Source organism: Pipistrellus kuhlii, unplaced genomic scaffold (genome assembly GCF_014108245.1).
Source record: "Pipistrellus kuhlii isolate mPipKuh1 unplaced genomic scaffold, mPipKuh1.p scaffold_m20_p_48, whole genome shotgun sequence".
NCBI lineage: Eukaryota > Metazoa > Chordata > Mammalia > Chiroptera > Vespertilionidae > Pipistrellus > Pipistrellus kuhlii.
In genome coordinates this window covers 997,770-1,011,462 of record NW_023425549.1, presented here as the reverse complement: position 1 = coordinate 1,011,462, position 13,693 = coordinate 997,770, and the positions used below count along the sequence as shown (strand labels likewise).

At 53.1% G+C, this 13,693-nt stretch overlaps 2 protein-coding genes across 8 annotated transcripts; one reads left to right on the top strand and one right to left on the bottom strand.

The window, feature by feature from the left end:
• Positions 1 to 576: 576 nt before the first annotated feature.
• On the bottom strand, positions 577 to 7,510 carry LOC118704911 (putative protein T-ENOL). 5 transcript variants are annotated; one of them, XM_045572511.1, is made up of 6 exons: positions 6,998 to 7,470; positions 6,545 to 6,629; positions 6,143 to 6,296; positions 5,833 to 5,866; positions 5,612 to 5,669; positions 577 to 913 (listed from the first exon to the last, which is right to left on the bottom strand). In XM_045572511.1, the coding sequence occupies exons 1-6, from the start codon at positions 7,453 to 7,455 to the stop codon at positions 878 to 880; spliced, it is 825 nt and encodes a 274-aa protein (XP_045428467.1). In that variant the 5' UTR covers positions 7,456 to 7,470; the 3' UTR covers positions 577 to 877. The 5 variants fall into 5 exon arrangements, with proteins under 5 accessions (XP_045428467.1, XP_036268893.2, XP_045428470.1 ...); XM_036413000.2 differs by having other exon boundaries at positions 6,143 to 6,293; XM_045572514.1 differs by having other exon boundaries at positions 7,237 to 7,348.
• A 56-nt stretch (positions 7,511 to 7,566) lies between these two features.
• Positions 7,567 to 11,179, top strand: CDIPT (CDP-diacylglycerol--inositol 3-phosphatidyltransferase). 3 transcript variants are annotated; one of them, XM_036412994.2, is made up of 6 exons: positions 7,567 to 7,586; positions 8,191 to 8,325; positions 9,018 to 9,171; positions 9,604 to 9,685; positions 9,984 to 10,065; positions 10,183 to 11,179. In XM_036412994.2, the coding sequence occupies exons 2-6, from the start codon at positions 8,232 to 8,234 to the stop codon at positions 10,326 to 10,328; spliced, it is 558 nt and encodes a 185-aa protein (XP_036268887.1). In that variant the 5' UTR covers positions 7,567 to 7,586; positions 8,191 to 8,231; the 3' UTR covers positions 10,329 to 11,179. The 3 variants fall into 3 exon arrangements, with proteins under 3 accessions (XP_036268887.1, XP_036268885.1, XP_045428472.1); XM_036412992.2 differs by lacking the exon at positions 7,567 to 7,586 and adding an exon at positions 7,710 to 8,093; XM_045572516.1 differs by lacking the exons at positions 7,567 to 7,586; positions 8,191 to 8,325 and adding an exon at positions 8,462 to 8,596.
• Positions 11,180 to 13,693: the final 2,514 nt, after the last annotated feature.

The following is a 13,693-nucleotide window of genomic DNA, read 5'->3' as shown; positions in this document are numbered from 1 at the left end:
AATTAATTGACTTTTACTTAGTTGAAAATGTATATTTAAATACAATTAAATATTTAGGACCTTCAAAAGGACACTGAAATACTCGAAGGGGGTTGAATTTTAGGAGAACATGGGGCAAATTGATAACAGTCTGAGTTTGGGGCATTTATTCTGTGCCAGTCATTGAGCTAAGTACGTTGTATGCACGTTTTTTAACCCTGTGAGGAAAGGAGAATTATTCCCATTTTCAGGTTAGGAAACTGGCTCAGAGGTATGAACTGACTTCCTCAGGAAGCTACACTATCAGCCAGACTGGAATGTAAATGCCACGAAGCCCGCTGAGTGCCTTCTGGCCAGTAATGGATGTGACGTGAGATCCCAGAGGTCAGCGGGGAGACCACAGCCTGATTTTGGTGGCAGAGGCGGCAAGGGTGGACCTCGTCAGGTGCCACAGGCCAGGACCTTACAGTGTTCGTTTGGCTGGAGGCTGGTTGGGATCTGTAAGCTCACCTCTGCCAGCGGGTTGATAGATAACGCCCAGAATTAAAACCACTCCACAATATGCCCACACATCTGGCAAACAAAGAAAGAGAGAGAGGCCACTCCTGCATCTCCATGCCAGAGAAGTCACACGAGCACTGCCTGGGTTGGGAGGAGGAAGATCTGTCCCTTTATTAAAGCCTTGGTTTTCGGGCGCTGTCCTTGCCCACTGCGAGGGGAGCGGAGTGTGATGGTTCCAGACATTTGGAGGCTTCAGGGGTGATGATGCTCACGACGGCCAGTCCCCCACAAACGGGAGTGATCAATGAGCTGTGAAAGAGGAACTCTGAGGCATGTTGTACAGGGACCGAGTGGGGGAGGGCACGAGGGGCCGAGAGCAGCACCAAAAGGGTTGGGATCACCCTCCGGAGGTCAAGCTGCTGGGCAGAGCTCCCTGGAAAAGAAAGAGAGGCTGTGACTCTCTAGATCCAAGGCGCAGGGTTTTTTATCCTTCCATCCTTCCCCTCCATCCAACCCCTACCCCACCTATCCATCCATCCACCCACCATTCCTCATCTATCACCCATCTACCCACCCACCATTCTGTTTCCATCCATCAATTCATTCACACATCTACCCAACATTGCCCATCCTTCTGTCCACTCATCTGTCCATCCATCCATCCCTCATTCATGCCCCACCCATGTCTCTACCATCTAACTACCCACTCCCACCCCCACTTAAACTTGAAGGCAGGCACTCTACTTGGCTCACATCTATGCTCCAGCTCCTGGAGTACTGCTGGCACATAGTGCTTATTAAACTGATGAGTTTATCTACCATTTATTTATTCACATATTTACTTACCCTCCCAAATCTATTCATTCCCCCACCCAACATTTTCACCACCTACAATGTCCTACAATTCAAGGGGCAATTCCAATATCTATAAGCTTCCATGTTCTTTCTTGAGCATAAGGGAAGTCTCCGGGGACCAGTAGGGGCCAGCGGGTGGAAGAAGGAGTGTTATTTAGCTCAGGATGAAATCCCCAATGAAGTATCATTTGGGAAGGAAGATAAACTGCTATGTGGGCAGGCAGGGCCCTCACAGGGCATTGTGTCCGAGGCTCCCATCTGACACACCGGCAAGGGGCGGCAACTCGTACAAGGCTATCAAGTAAACAGCAAATTTGCTAGTCAGGCCCGGGCTTTCATGCTACTTGAAGCTGCTTCCAACACCAACTTGGAGAGAGCTAATGTCCCAAAGGCACTGGAGTTAGATCCTGGAGGACAAGAACAGGGCTGGTTGTGAGCTGGATTTGCCTCTGCTCTCGGTCGTGAACTTTTGAAGCAGCAGCCTCTGTCAGACACGCGACTATTCGCATGGCCTGCTGGACCTGACATATACTGACACTCAATGAACACTTGGTGACTATCAGTTCCTTTATGCCTTCTTCGTGAATCCCTCTGCCCACCTCTGCCAGTCTCTTAAAAAAAAAAAAAAAGTATTGATTTCAGAGAGAGGAAGAGAGAGAAACATCAATAATGAGGGAATCATTGATCATCTGCCTCCCGCACACCTACCACTGGGGACCGGCTCACAACCCTGGCATGCGCCCTGACCAGGAATCCAACTGTGATCTTCTGGTTCATAGGTCGAATGGTTTTTTATCCTTCCATCCTTCCCCATCCTGGTTCATAGGTCAACATTCATTCTGCCAATCTCTTAAAAGGAGCGGTTTCCCAAGCTTCCATCCTCAGCACCCTCTTCTTTCTTATTCTGTTCGCCACCTCCCACCCTGCCTAGGGCGGCACACCCTTCAAATGCCGCCTCCCTCCCAGATCAGACAGCTTCAGTGAGTCTGAAGCCTTATTTCCAGCTATCCACAGGGCATTTCCAGCTGGAGCTCCTATGGGCACCTCAACCCAACCTGTTCAAAGGCGTGAGGACGACTTCCACGCTCCAAAAGGACTGAGAATGCTGGCATGGCCGAGAGTGGAGTGAAGCAGGGGTGCAGTTCTAGGCAATGAGGGTGGAGGGACAATGGGTGGGGAGGAGAGAGATCATGTAGCGCCTTGTAAGCCACTGAAGGGCTTCGGCTTTTACTCCGAAATGGAAACTACTATAGAGTTCTGATATCAGACATACATTACAAATCTGAAACCCCAGCCATCTGATCTCTGCATCCCCTCCCCCCAATATTTCTAATCAATTACCAAACTCAATCTTCCTGGTCTTTATTTTTCTTCGTTTTCCAATTACAGTTGACATTCAATATTATTTTATATTAGTTTCAGGTGTACAGCATAGTGACAGCTATATAAACAGTTATGTAAGTTACAAAGTGGTCCCACCTGGTAAGTACCCACCTGGCATCATACATTCTTATTACAATATTATTGACTACATCCCCTATGCTGTGCTTTATTTACATCCTTGTTATGACTATTTTGTAACTACTAATTTGTACTTCTTAATCCTTCACCTTTTTCTTTTTTTTTTTTTAATATATTTTATTGATTTTGTACAGAGAGGAAGGGAGAGAGATAGAGAGTTAGAAACATCGATGAGAGAGAGTCATCGATCAGCTGCCTCTTGCACACCCCCTACTGGGGATCTGCCCGCAACCAAGGTACATGCCCTTGACCGGAATCGAACCCGGGACCCTTCAGTCCCCAAGCCGACGCTCTATCCATTGAGCCAAACCGGTCCCGGCCATCCTTCACCTTTTTCAACCAATCCCACAACCCCCTCCTATCTGACAACCCTCAGTTTGTTCTCTGTGAGTCTGTTTCTGTTTTGTTTGTTCATTTAGTTTGTTCTTTAGGTTCCACAAATAAGTCATATGGTATTTGTCTTTCTCTGACGGACTTATTTCACTTAGCATAATACCCTCTAGTTCCATCCATGTTGCAGATGGTAAGATTTCATTCTTTTTTATGGCCAAGTAATACTTTGTTGTATATATGTACTAATCATCTATTGATAGACATTTAGGTTACTTCCATATAATGCTGCAGTGAACACAAGGATGCATGTGTCTTTTCAAATTAGTGTTTTCGATTTCTTTGTATAAATACCCAGAAGTGCAATTGCTGGGTCATAAGGTAGTTCTATGTTTAATTTTTTTAGGAACCTCCATACTGTTTTTCATAGTGACTACACCAGTCTGTATTCTCACCATCAGTGAACAAGGGTTCCCTTTCTCCACATCTTGGCCCACACTTTGTTGATTTACTGATGATAGCCATCTTGACAGGTGTGAGGTGATAGCTCATTATGGTTTTAATTTGCATTTCTCTAATGATTAGTGTGACTTCATGTGTATATCTCATTTGGGACTTCTGTTCAATTTTCAATTGGATTGTTTGGGTTTTTGGTATTAAGTTGTATGAATCTTTATATATTTGGGATATTAGCCCCTAAATTAGCCTCTTAATTTAATATATCCTTGGTGAATATCTTCTCCCAATAGATAGGTCTTTTTTTCCCCTGTCTTTTTGTTTTGTTGATAGTTTCTTCTGCTGTGTAAAAACCTTTAGTTTGATGCAACCCCATTTGTTTATTTTTATTTGTTTCCCTTGGGTGAGGAGATATATTTCACATATATACTTCATATATATTACTAAGTGCAATGTCAAGAGTTTGCTGCCTATGTTTTCTTCTAGGAGGTTTATGATTTCAGATCTTAATATTTAAGTTTTTATTTCATTTTGAGTTTATTCTTGTATTTGGTGTAAGACAGTAGTCTGGTTTCATTTTTTTTTTTTTTTTTTTTGCATGAATCTATCCAGTTTTCCCAACACCATCTACTGAATAGCTTGTCATTACTCCATTGTACCATATAGGCATGGGTTTATCTCTGGGCTCTCTGTTTCAGTGATCAAGATGTCTGTTTTTATGCCAGTACCATGCTGTTTTGATTACTATAGCTTTGCAGTATAGTCTGATATCAGGTAGTATGATACCTCCAATTTTGTTCTTCTTTCTCAAGACTACTGTGGCAATTCAGGGTCCCTTTTGCTTCCATATAAATTTTAGGATTATTTCTTCTAGTTCTATGGAAAATGCCATTGGTATTTTCATAGGAATTGTATTAAAAACAGATTGCTTTGGGTTGGTCTTTATTTCTTATACCTGCCCTTGCTTCCATCTCTACTATCACTGTGACAATTCAGGACCTAGTCATCTTTAGCTTCGTCTCTTGGAATAATTTCTAACTGGCCTCCCTGCCTCGGGTCTCTCCCCTTTCCAATTCACTCTCCCCACTGACCACCAGAATGACTAATCTCAAATTCCAACCTGTCTTGCTCAAATCTCTTCAATGACTCCTTGGCTAGGAAAACATCTATGGATCTTGCTCTGGCCAGTGTTCTCAGTGGGTAAAGCATTGACCCACACACCAAAGGGTTACGGATTTCATTCCTGGTCAAGGGCAGGTACCAGGATGGCAGGTTCAATCCCTGGTCCCTGGTTGTGGTGCAGGAGGCAACCAATTGACGTGTTTCTCTCATTTAGGTGTTTCTCCCCTCCACGCCGCCCCCCCCCCTCCCCCACACACACTCACATTGGCTCTAAAGACCAATGGAAAAATAACCTTGGGTGAGGATTAACAATAAATAAGTAAGTAAATAAATAACTATGGATCTTAATAAGGCACACATAACGATCTTTTAAGTTCTGCTTAGTCCCTGGCTACCTTGCCTGCATACTCCAACAGTTTAACTACTCTCGCCTCGCCTCTCCCCCGCCCTAGGAAGACACACACATATACTCACACTCACTCTGAGACTCGCCTTTGCTCACACAAGCCTGACACTTGGTATAACCCCTACCTACTAACACATTTTCCCCTGGAAAATTCTTTCTGTAATGTCACCTCTTCCAAGAAGCTCCATGATTCCTTTTGTTTCTGTCCCAACTGAGCTGGGACAAGTGCTCCCCTTGCTGTCTCCATCTCTGGCCGGGCGGGCTGCTCCTCCAGTGCTCACTAGCCCATACGACATTGTAATTGGCCATACACTTACCTGGCCCCACACTAAACAGTGAACTCTACAAGAGCAAGGACTGTATCATTCTTTTCTGTGTCCCAAGTTCCTAAATATTTGGTTACTACCGAATGACCTCATCATCTGGGGGCTCCGTACACACCTGGTCACGACGGGACGGCGGAAGGTGTGCCTTGGTGCAGACATGGCTCCTGTCAGAGCTAGAGATGGCGGAAGGAAAAGGAGAGGGAGGAGAACTCTGAATTTGAGGGTCAGCGCAGAATAGAATAGGACTGCAGGGTTTAAAAATGCCCCCTCGCTCTCTCCCCTCATAGGCTCATCTTTCCACCGGAACCGTGAGAGCTCCCTGGAAGCCTCACTCACCGGGTGTCCGTGCCTTGGGTCTTGGTGAGGAATTCTGGAAGCAGAGGCCCCAGTCAGAGAAATGTGTGTTTAGGGCCTCTCCCTAAACACACAGCCACAGACAGGGCGGCGAGGGAGGGGGCTGAGGTGATTCCCAGCGAGCAGTGAGGAGTGGGACTGGCTAGTGGGGGCAGTCTGGCTGTGAGGTGGGGGAGGTAGGGGAGGTGGGCAGATTCTTGGAGAGGTCGCCATGGCTGGGAGGGAGTCCGGAACCGGAACTAGAGTTCTGGGGGAGTCTCGGGAAGCTGCCGTCCTGACGCGGGGGAATCACCGTGTTTGTATATCTGAGTCCCTTGGTCCCGTGTCTGCATTTTCTTGGAGGGCACGGAGTTCACGCGGTAGCCAGCCACAAACAAGGCCTCGTCTGTGAGCTCGGTGCTGATCTGGGACAGGAACTCCTCAGAACGGGACAATGAGGGCTTCTGCTGAAGGGAACCGGAGGGCTCAGCCTGGGAGTTCCCACAGGGGGGCACTGGGTGGGGGCTCCCAGACTGGGGGCCCTGCATCTAAGGAGTTGAAGCGCTGGGCCCTGAGATTAGGCCCCGTAACTGGGGGGCGGTCTCTGGGGCCTGGGGCCTAGCGCTGGGGGTAGAGTCTCTGAGGGGGAGCCTGCCCTCAGCCTAGGCCTCTGCTTCGGCTCACCCCATCTCTAGAACTCCCCTCCAATGCTCACCGAACCTCCAGTCAAGGACGTTGCAGCTTGGGACTGCCCGCTCCCCTTCCTCTCCTTACTCCTGGTGGGCGAGGCTTCCATCCCCCTGGGGCAGGTGGAATGGTGTTAGGTTGAGAAACCCGCCCACCTCCTCCAACCGCTTCCAACACCATCCCCAGGCCCCGATTTAAGCCAGGCCTTTAGGCAAAAAAACCATCCTGTCTTCGTAGTTCTCTGGGGAAGAAAGGGGACTGCAGGGTTTAGAAATCCCCCTGCCCTCGCTCTCTCCCCTCATAGGTTCATCTTTCCCCGTTGATGAGGAAATAAAATAAAATAAATAAAATAAAATAAAATAAAATCCGTTGCCTTAAATCTTCCTGGGGTGAGAAGTTCCACAATAATCCCCTCCCCACTGTCTCTTTCCTCCCACCCACAGTCCTTCCCAAACCAGGCGGCCGACGGGCCGCCCCCGACCTGGCAGACGGTTGAGATCTTGGGCTACTGGGCAGGACGGGGGAGGCTTGGGGCTCTATTACAGGTCCTGGGGACGGGGAGTGGAGTGGGGAAGGAAGGTGGAGGGAAAGAGGGGGCCCAGCGGCGGCGCCGCTGCCCGTTCCTATAAGACCCTCGGTGTCGGCGGGGTTCCGCGGTCCCGTTGCCAGGAGATCAGAGATTCCAGAACCAAAGGCCGGGAGGGGCGGGGGAGCACTTTCCCGGAGAGTCGCGAGCGCTCCTCCGGCTTCTCCTCCACCCGCCTCGGGTCCCTGCCAGGGGGCGGTGACCCCAGCGCCCGAGGTGGAGGAGCGGGCGCAGCGCTTAGGGTGGAGCCGGGCGCTCACCCTCCCCCCACTAGGGGCACTAGAGGAGCAGCCCGCCCGGCCGCCCTCCGGCCGCTCTAGCCGCCGCCGCGCAGCGAGCCCGGGAGCGCCCATGGGCGGGGGAGGGGCGGGGCCGCGGGCGGCGCGGGCCGTACTACCGAGCCTCGCCTCCGCGGACGCCGGAGGGCCGGGTTTTTCCTCCTTATATTTGTCTCCAGGAGGCCACACCCGCCCCAGGAAGCAAAGGATGGAGGCTTATCTAGGCCCCTGCTCTTTGGACCCCCCGCTCCGTGCCTTCCTTTGCCCCTGCTCCTCCCTCCGTACTTTGGTACGAGCCGATGGAAAGGGGCGGAGGGAGGAAAAGGAAAAGGAAGCTGCCGGCCTTAAAGGGGCCGCAGCCATTTTTTTAAGGCCTCTTTGCCTTTCTCCAATTTTGGAAGTAGGAGCGCGCTAGCGTAGCTTCTCGGAGGCTGAGCGCCCCCGGAGCCGGAGGGGCCGCAGCTGGGGGCTGCGGCGCCTGCGGGGCGGGCGGAGGCGCGGGCCCGCCCACAGGGAGGGCGGGGTGCGCGCGCCCCGCGCCCCGCGCACATCTGGGGCGGCCCGGGCTGCGGCTGCGGCGGGCTGCGCGCTGTGACATCTGGGGCCGGGCGGGAGCGGGAGGCCGCGCGGCGACAGCTGGCACCTCCGGATGGGCAAGGGGGCCGCCGCGATGCCCAGCGAAAACATCTTCCTGTTCGTGCCTAACCTCATTGGTGAGTGCTGCCCGCGGCGCCGGGCCGGGCGGCAGGGAGCGGGGCCTGGGGCAGCCTTCCTGATCCCGCCCCATCTGTCTCCCCCGCCCCATCCCAGGTTATGCCCGGATTGTCTTCGCCATCATCTCTTTCTACTTCATGCCCTGCTGCCCCCTCACGGCCTCCTCCTTCTACCTGCTTAGCGGACTTCTGGACGCTTTCGATGGATATGCTGCCCGAATCCTTAATCAAGGTGACAGACAACTCCCCCCAGCCAGCCGTGAGGCGCCCCCCCCCCCCCCAGCTCCTTTTCCTGCCTCCTGGGGACCCCAGGGTGGGCAGGTTCTCCGGAACCAGAGGGCGCTGTCATTCTCATCTCTCTAAAGCAGAGCCCAGTGGCCTGGTTTTGTAGAGGGGACCTAAGCTAGCTGTTGAGGAGAAGCCCTGGTGGTGCTGGGCGTGTGATAGCTGGCCTGGATGGCAGCGACAGTGCTGGGGGTCTTGGCGTTCATATCAGTCAACAGGTATGGACTGCATGTTCGCTGTGTGCCAGGCACAGCGAGATCCGCGTTCCGGAAGGCCTGTCAGAGGGAGGGGGCAGGGGCGGGGGTGGGAGGCTTCTGGAGGGTTGAGTCTGTGCTCCAGGCCCACCTCCAGGACTTCCCCTATCACTTCCGGCCTCCATCCTCCGTGTCTTGAGACCTGGGCCCTTGGTTCTGGGGTTGATAAGTTGTAAATGCACCACTCTCTCTCCACACTCCCATGCCTCCTCATTTCACGTCATGGTGACCCTTGTCCTTTGACCTCGCACCCCATGGAGTGCAGCCTGCTTTTCTCCCAGGCAGTGGATGGTGGACATTTTTCATCTTTGAGACTTGGCATCAGAGGGATACACACACATGGCCCCTGGCAGTGTCTTCCCGACTAAGCGCCCCCGTTTTTCAGGGACCCGGTTTGGGGCCATGCTGGACATGCTGACGGACCGCTGTGCCACCATGTGCCTGCTGGTCAACCTGGCCCTGCTGTACCCGCGTGCCACCCTTCTCTTCCAGCTCAGCATGAGCCTGGACGTGGCCAGCCACTGGCTGCACCTCCACAGGTCCGCAGCACTGGGGGGGAGGGTTGGCCTGCTGAGGGGGGCGGGGGGACTGTCCGGGATGGCTGCAGGCTTCTGAGGTCTCCTTTTCCGCCTGCTTTGAACAACCACTGGCAGGTCCTCTCCCTGTGAACTTCAGTTCTGTTTACCGTTGCATTAAGCAAACCCTAAAGCTCTTCTGACTGAGAGCCAAGGCTTCCAAATAGCTACCTGCTCTGGGGGGGTGGGAAGGGGCTTTTGAATGTGGCATTTGAATGCTGGCTGTGTCCCCACTCGGTAATGGTGTGGCTTTGGGCCTGACACTGGTGCCCAGCTGGGCTCCCGGTCCTCCTCTGTGCAGAGGCCACCCCAGCGCCTTCCTCCGGAGGCTGCTGTGAGGATCAGTGGGTGTCAGTGGTAATGCACGCTCATGGAAGCCTCTGCTTTCTCCCCAAGCTCTGTGGTCCGAGGCAGCGAAAGTCACAAGATGATCGACCTGTCGGGAAACCCAGTGCTTCGGATCTACTATACCTCCCGGGTGAGCATTTCCTCCGCTTACTCACTCAGCTGGGCCCCGGGGAGGACGGCCCTGTGAGCTGGGATGTGGGGTGGGGAGGGCCTGGGAATTGTTCAGGCAGGAGGTGGTTTTTGAAGCAGGAAGTAATATCCTGAGGTTACTCCTTATTCCTCCCTGCCAGCCACACCCTTATTTCCCCAGCAGTTCTGGCTCCCCACCCTCAGAGAGACGGCCCCCGATCCTGTGTGTGCGTTGTGGGGGGGGAGGTTTGCACACTGCCCGCCCTGTTGTGTAAGCAGCCCGTTTGCTCTCTGTGCAGCCCGCTTTGTTCACCCTGTGTGCCGGGAATGAGCTGTTCTACTGCCTCCTCTACCTGTTCAGCTTCTCCGAGGGACCTGCAGGTAGGCGACGAGGGCCGGGCTGGAGGAGGGGGCGGTCCTGGCCCGCCCAGGGAGACGTGGGCCCTCCCCTCACCTGCACCCCACTTCCTCAGCATTGCCCTTGCTCCCTCCCCGCAGTTGGCTCCGTGGGCCTTTTCCGGCTGGGACTGTGGGTCACGGCCCCGATCGCCCTGATGAAATCCCTCATCAGCGTCGTCCACCTGGTCACAGCCGCCCGCAACATGGCTGCCCTGGACGCGGCGGACCGGGCCAAGAAGAAGTGACCTGGGGACTCCAGCCTCTGGCGGCCCCCCCGCCCTGGGAGTCTCCTGTGTCACCCGGCTCCCCTCCTCCTCCCAGGAGGTCCAGGCTCACATCCTCCCCGTGTGTTGTTCAGCCCGCTGCAAGTGGGTCAGCCTCCTCGGTGATGTCACGTTCTCCAAGCTCCAGCAGGCCAATCCCGGCCCCGGGCTCCAAACCAGGAAGGATGCTCGGGAGGCCCCGCCCACACAGGCAGTGCTTCCGGGGCCCCGAGGGGCCGGCCTGAGGGCTGGGCATCTCACCCCTGCCAGCTCAGCTCAGCCGCGTCTGGCTTGGCCTGAGACTGTAGGGACCCGTGTGAGGAGATGGGTGAGCGCGTTTCCCAGGAGGCTGGGGGGCCGGACGCTGCCCCGGCCAGAGGAGGCCGGAGGGACTGAGGCTGGGCACACGGAGCCGCCTGCTCCTTCCCCATCGCAGTGTCCTCTGTCCTCTGAGGACCTGGATAATAAAGGCGCCTTCCCTATCCTGGGCTTGCTTCCCTGGGACATTCTCTCGGATGGGGCCTGGGTGAGGGGAGGTGGGGGAAGAAGGAAGGGCCCTCGGGCTGCTTTCCCTCTGTGCTGACTGCCAGCTCCTTCCTCATTCCATAGGGACCCTCTCTGCCACCCAAGGCTGCGCCAGTCCTTGGCCACCGGCTTCATTTCCTGTAGGACGCAGTCACGAGCTGCTGATTTATTAGCATCCCTGGTGTTTTCTGTCCCTGGAACGTAAGCTCCTCAAGGGCACGGACGTTCCTGGTTCCTTCTCTGTCGCTCCGGGGAAGACAAACCTTCACCCGGCCTATTGTAGCTGCTTAATAAATATCCGCCAGTGGCCCAGTTGGTTTCTCAGTGAAGTCTTTAGACCACCTTTTTTTTTTTTTTTTTTTTTTTTAACTATGTTGAGCTTACCATATTTAACTCGGCTTCTAGAACATTGAACCAGAGTTGGAGTCTCTAGGGATGGGCCCAGAAGTCTGCAATTTGAATAAGCTCCAGGTGACCAATTATTCCTGAGAAGGTCGAGAATCACTTTTAAAAACATATATTTTTTTAATTGATTTCTTTAAAGAGAGGAAGAGAGAGGGATAGAGAGCTAGAAACATCGATGAGAGAGAAACATCGATCAGCTGCCTACTGGGGATGTGCCCACAACCAAGGTACATTCAGTCTGCAGGCCGACGCTCTATCCACTGAGCAAAACCGTTTAGGGCATCACTGTTTCTTATTCAATGTTTTCTGGGCACCTATTGGATAGAAGACATTGTTCTGGGCATCTGTTCCAAACAAGCCATCTCTACCCTCTGAGCTGTCTGCTGTCTGGCACTGGCTTGCTTTTTTTTTTTTTTTTTTAACTATATTGAGCTCACCATATGGCAGAGCTTGTGCCGGGGTTGTCTGCAGCTGTTACTCATTTGATTCCGATAGCCAGGGGCCCACATGCCCAGGAGAGCTGAAATGCAGCAGGTGTGTGCCGAACCGGCGTCTGCTGAGCCCTGGGGGAGGTCACAGGTGGCAGGGGGACTGGTAACAAGATTAGGGAGGTGCTTTGGGGGCAGGAGTAGGAAGTGCTTCGACAGGTGCCGGTGAAGGATCTGGGCAGTTCAGGAAGCTGTTAGGGTTTGAGCCGGAAGAGAACGCAGAGGAGGGGGCTGGTTTTCACCGGAGGGCGGGTTTCAGAAATGGGACCTGATGAGATCGTGTTGCTGAAATGTGTTTCCGGCAGCCGGAGGAGCTCAGGAGGGCATCTGGGGCCACATGGGGCCATTGAAGGAATCTTCAAAAAAATGGGTAAAACATTAAGTTGCAGACTTTAAAAAAAGGATGATGAGCCCTGGCTGGTGTGTCTGTTATTGGGCATCTCCCAGTGCGCCATCTGGTTACTGGTTTGCCCTAGCCAGTTTGGCTCAGTGGATAGACCCTGCAGATTGAAGGGTCCTGGGTTCGATTCCGGTCAAGAGCACATGCTAGGGTTTCGAGCTCAGTCCCCTGTAGGAGGTGTGCAGGAGGCAGCTGATCAATGATTCTCTCTCATCATTGGTGTTTCTATCTCCCTCTCCCAATCTCTCTGAAATCAGTTAAAATTAAAAAGATTTCTGTTTTGATTCCTGATCAAGACACATGCCCGGGTCATGCTCTCACATGGATGTTTCTCTTCCTCTCCATGTCCCTCTTCTCTCAAAATCAGTTTTTTAAAGGGTGATGAAGTCAGCTGGCACCTTAAGCACTCACTTCTCCCAGAGGCGACCACTGCTGCTCATTGCTTATGTATCTGTGTAAATTCACTCTTACACATATATTTTAAAATATTTGATATATCCTGTTCTGCTAACAAGCTACCCCTGCCCCAAATGCTTTTGACTTGTATTATTTATTCTATTTGAACTGATGCCTACACTGTACTGTGTGCTCAACTGTACAAGCCTTTTCCAAAAAAGGAGACCAACCTGGCTGGCTCGGCTCCAGAGCCTTAACATCCACCACACACAGCAACCCACATAAGTGGTCTTAACGGTGGCGCAGAGTTCCCTCACTTGTTTAACCGGGTTCTGCCCGGGAACAGCGCTGCAGCAAATCCCATGGCCTCTCCCCGGGGCGCTAGGAGTGTGAGGGTGGGGCCAGAGACACATCTGTACTCGAGGGAGATGGTCACAAGCTGGGCTGCCCCTTCAGCTCCGCAGGTGTCCTCCTACCGGCCCGGCCCAGCCAGTCAACGTGTGCGAGACTTTCATCCCCTGTCAACTCCTCCAGCCAACGAGCGTTCGAGCCCTCTGTCCCTGAACGGCTCCTGGCTCTTGGGCCCTAACTTTTTATTTTCAGTGGTTCTCAACCTTCCTAATGCCGAGGCCCTTTCATACAGTTCCTCATGTTGTGGTGGCCCCCAACCATAAAATTATTTCATTGCTACTGTATAACTGTTGATTCGAACCGTTTCCATGAACATGGAGGAGAGAAGAGCTAACTGGAGTGGTGGAGGGGATAATGAGAGGTGAGAAATGGAAACAGGAATTGGCTGTGAAGGGAAAATGAAGGTGGGGCAGCCCGAAGGAACGTGGGGCGAAGGGAGTGTTCTCTTTGGTTCTACAAGGAGGAGAGCAGAGCACGTTTGTGCGGGTGACAGCCACTGGGGGAGGGGGACCTGGAAGCGGAGAAAGGTGATGGATGCAGGAGTGCCCTCAGGGCTGAGATCTATCGCAGGTGGGACCCAGCGCCCAGGGGAGGAGCTGCCTTGGGAACAGGAGGGAGAAGGGAGATTTGCTGGGGAGGGGCCAGCATTCCCGCCCGATTGTATTTTCCCAAAGAGGTGAGAGGAAGTGGGCAGGGTGCAGGAGGTTGAGAGGAGAGGGGGT

Bases quoted from the DNA above. Each gene is read 5' to 3' on its own strand.
- LOC118704911 (XM_045572511.1), bottom strand. From the start codon at position 7,455: ATGGGCGCTCCCGGGCTCGCTGCGCGGCGGCGGCTAGAGCGGCCGGAG. The intron at 6,630-6,997 runs GTCGGGGGCGGC...CACCTGCCCCAG, and splicing joins AGATCTCAACCGTCTGCCAG to GGGGATGGAAGCCTCGCCCA. The intron at 5,670-5,832 runs GTGAGTGAGGCT...CGCCATCTCTAG, and splicing joins ACCCAAGGCACGGACACCCG to CTCTGACAGGAGCCATGTCT.
- CDIPT (XM_036412992.2), top strand. From the start codon at position 8,030: ATGGGCAAGGGGGCCGCCGCGATGCCCAGCGAAAACATCTTCCTGTTC. The intron at 9,172-9,603 runs GTCCGCAGCACT...TTTCTCCCCAAG, and splicing joins CACTGGCTGCACCTCCACAG to CTCTGTGGTCCGAGGCAGCG. The intron at 10,066-10,182 runs GTAGGCGACGAG...CCCTCCCCGCAG, and splicing joins CTTCTCCGAGGGACCTGCAG to TTGGCTCCGTGGGCCTTTTC.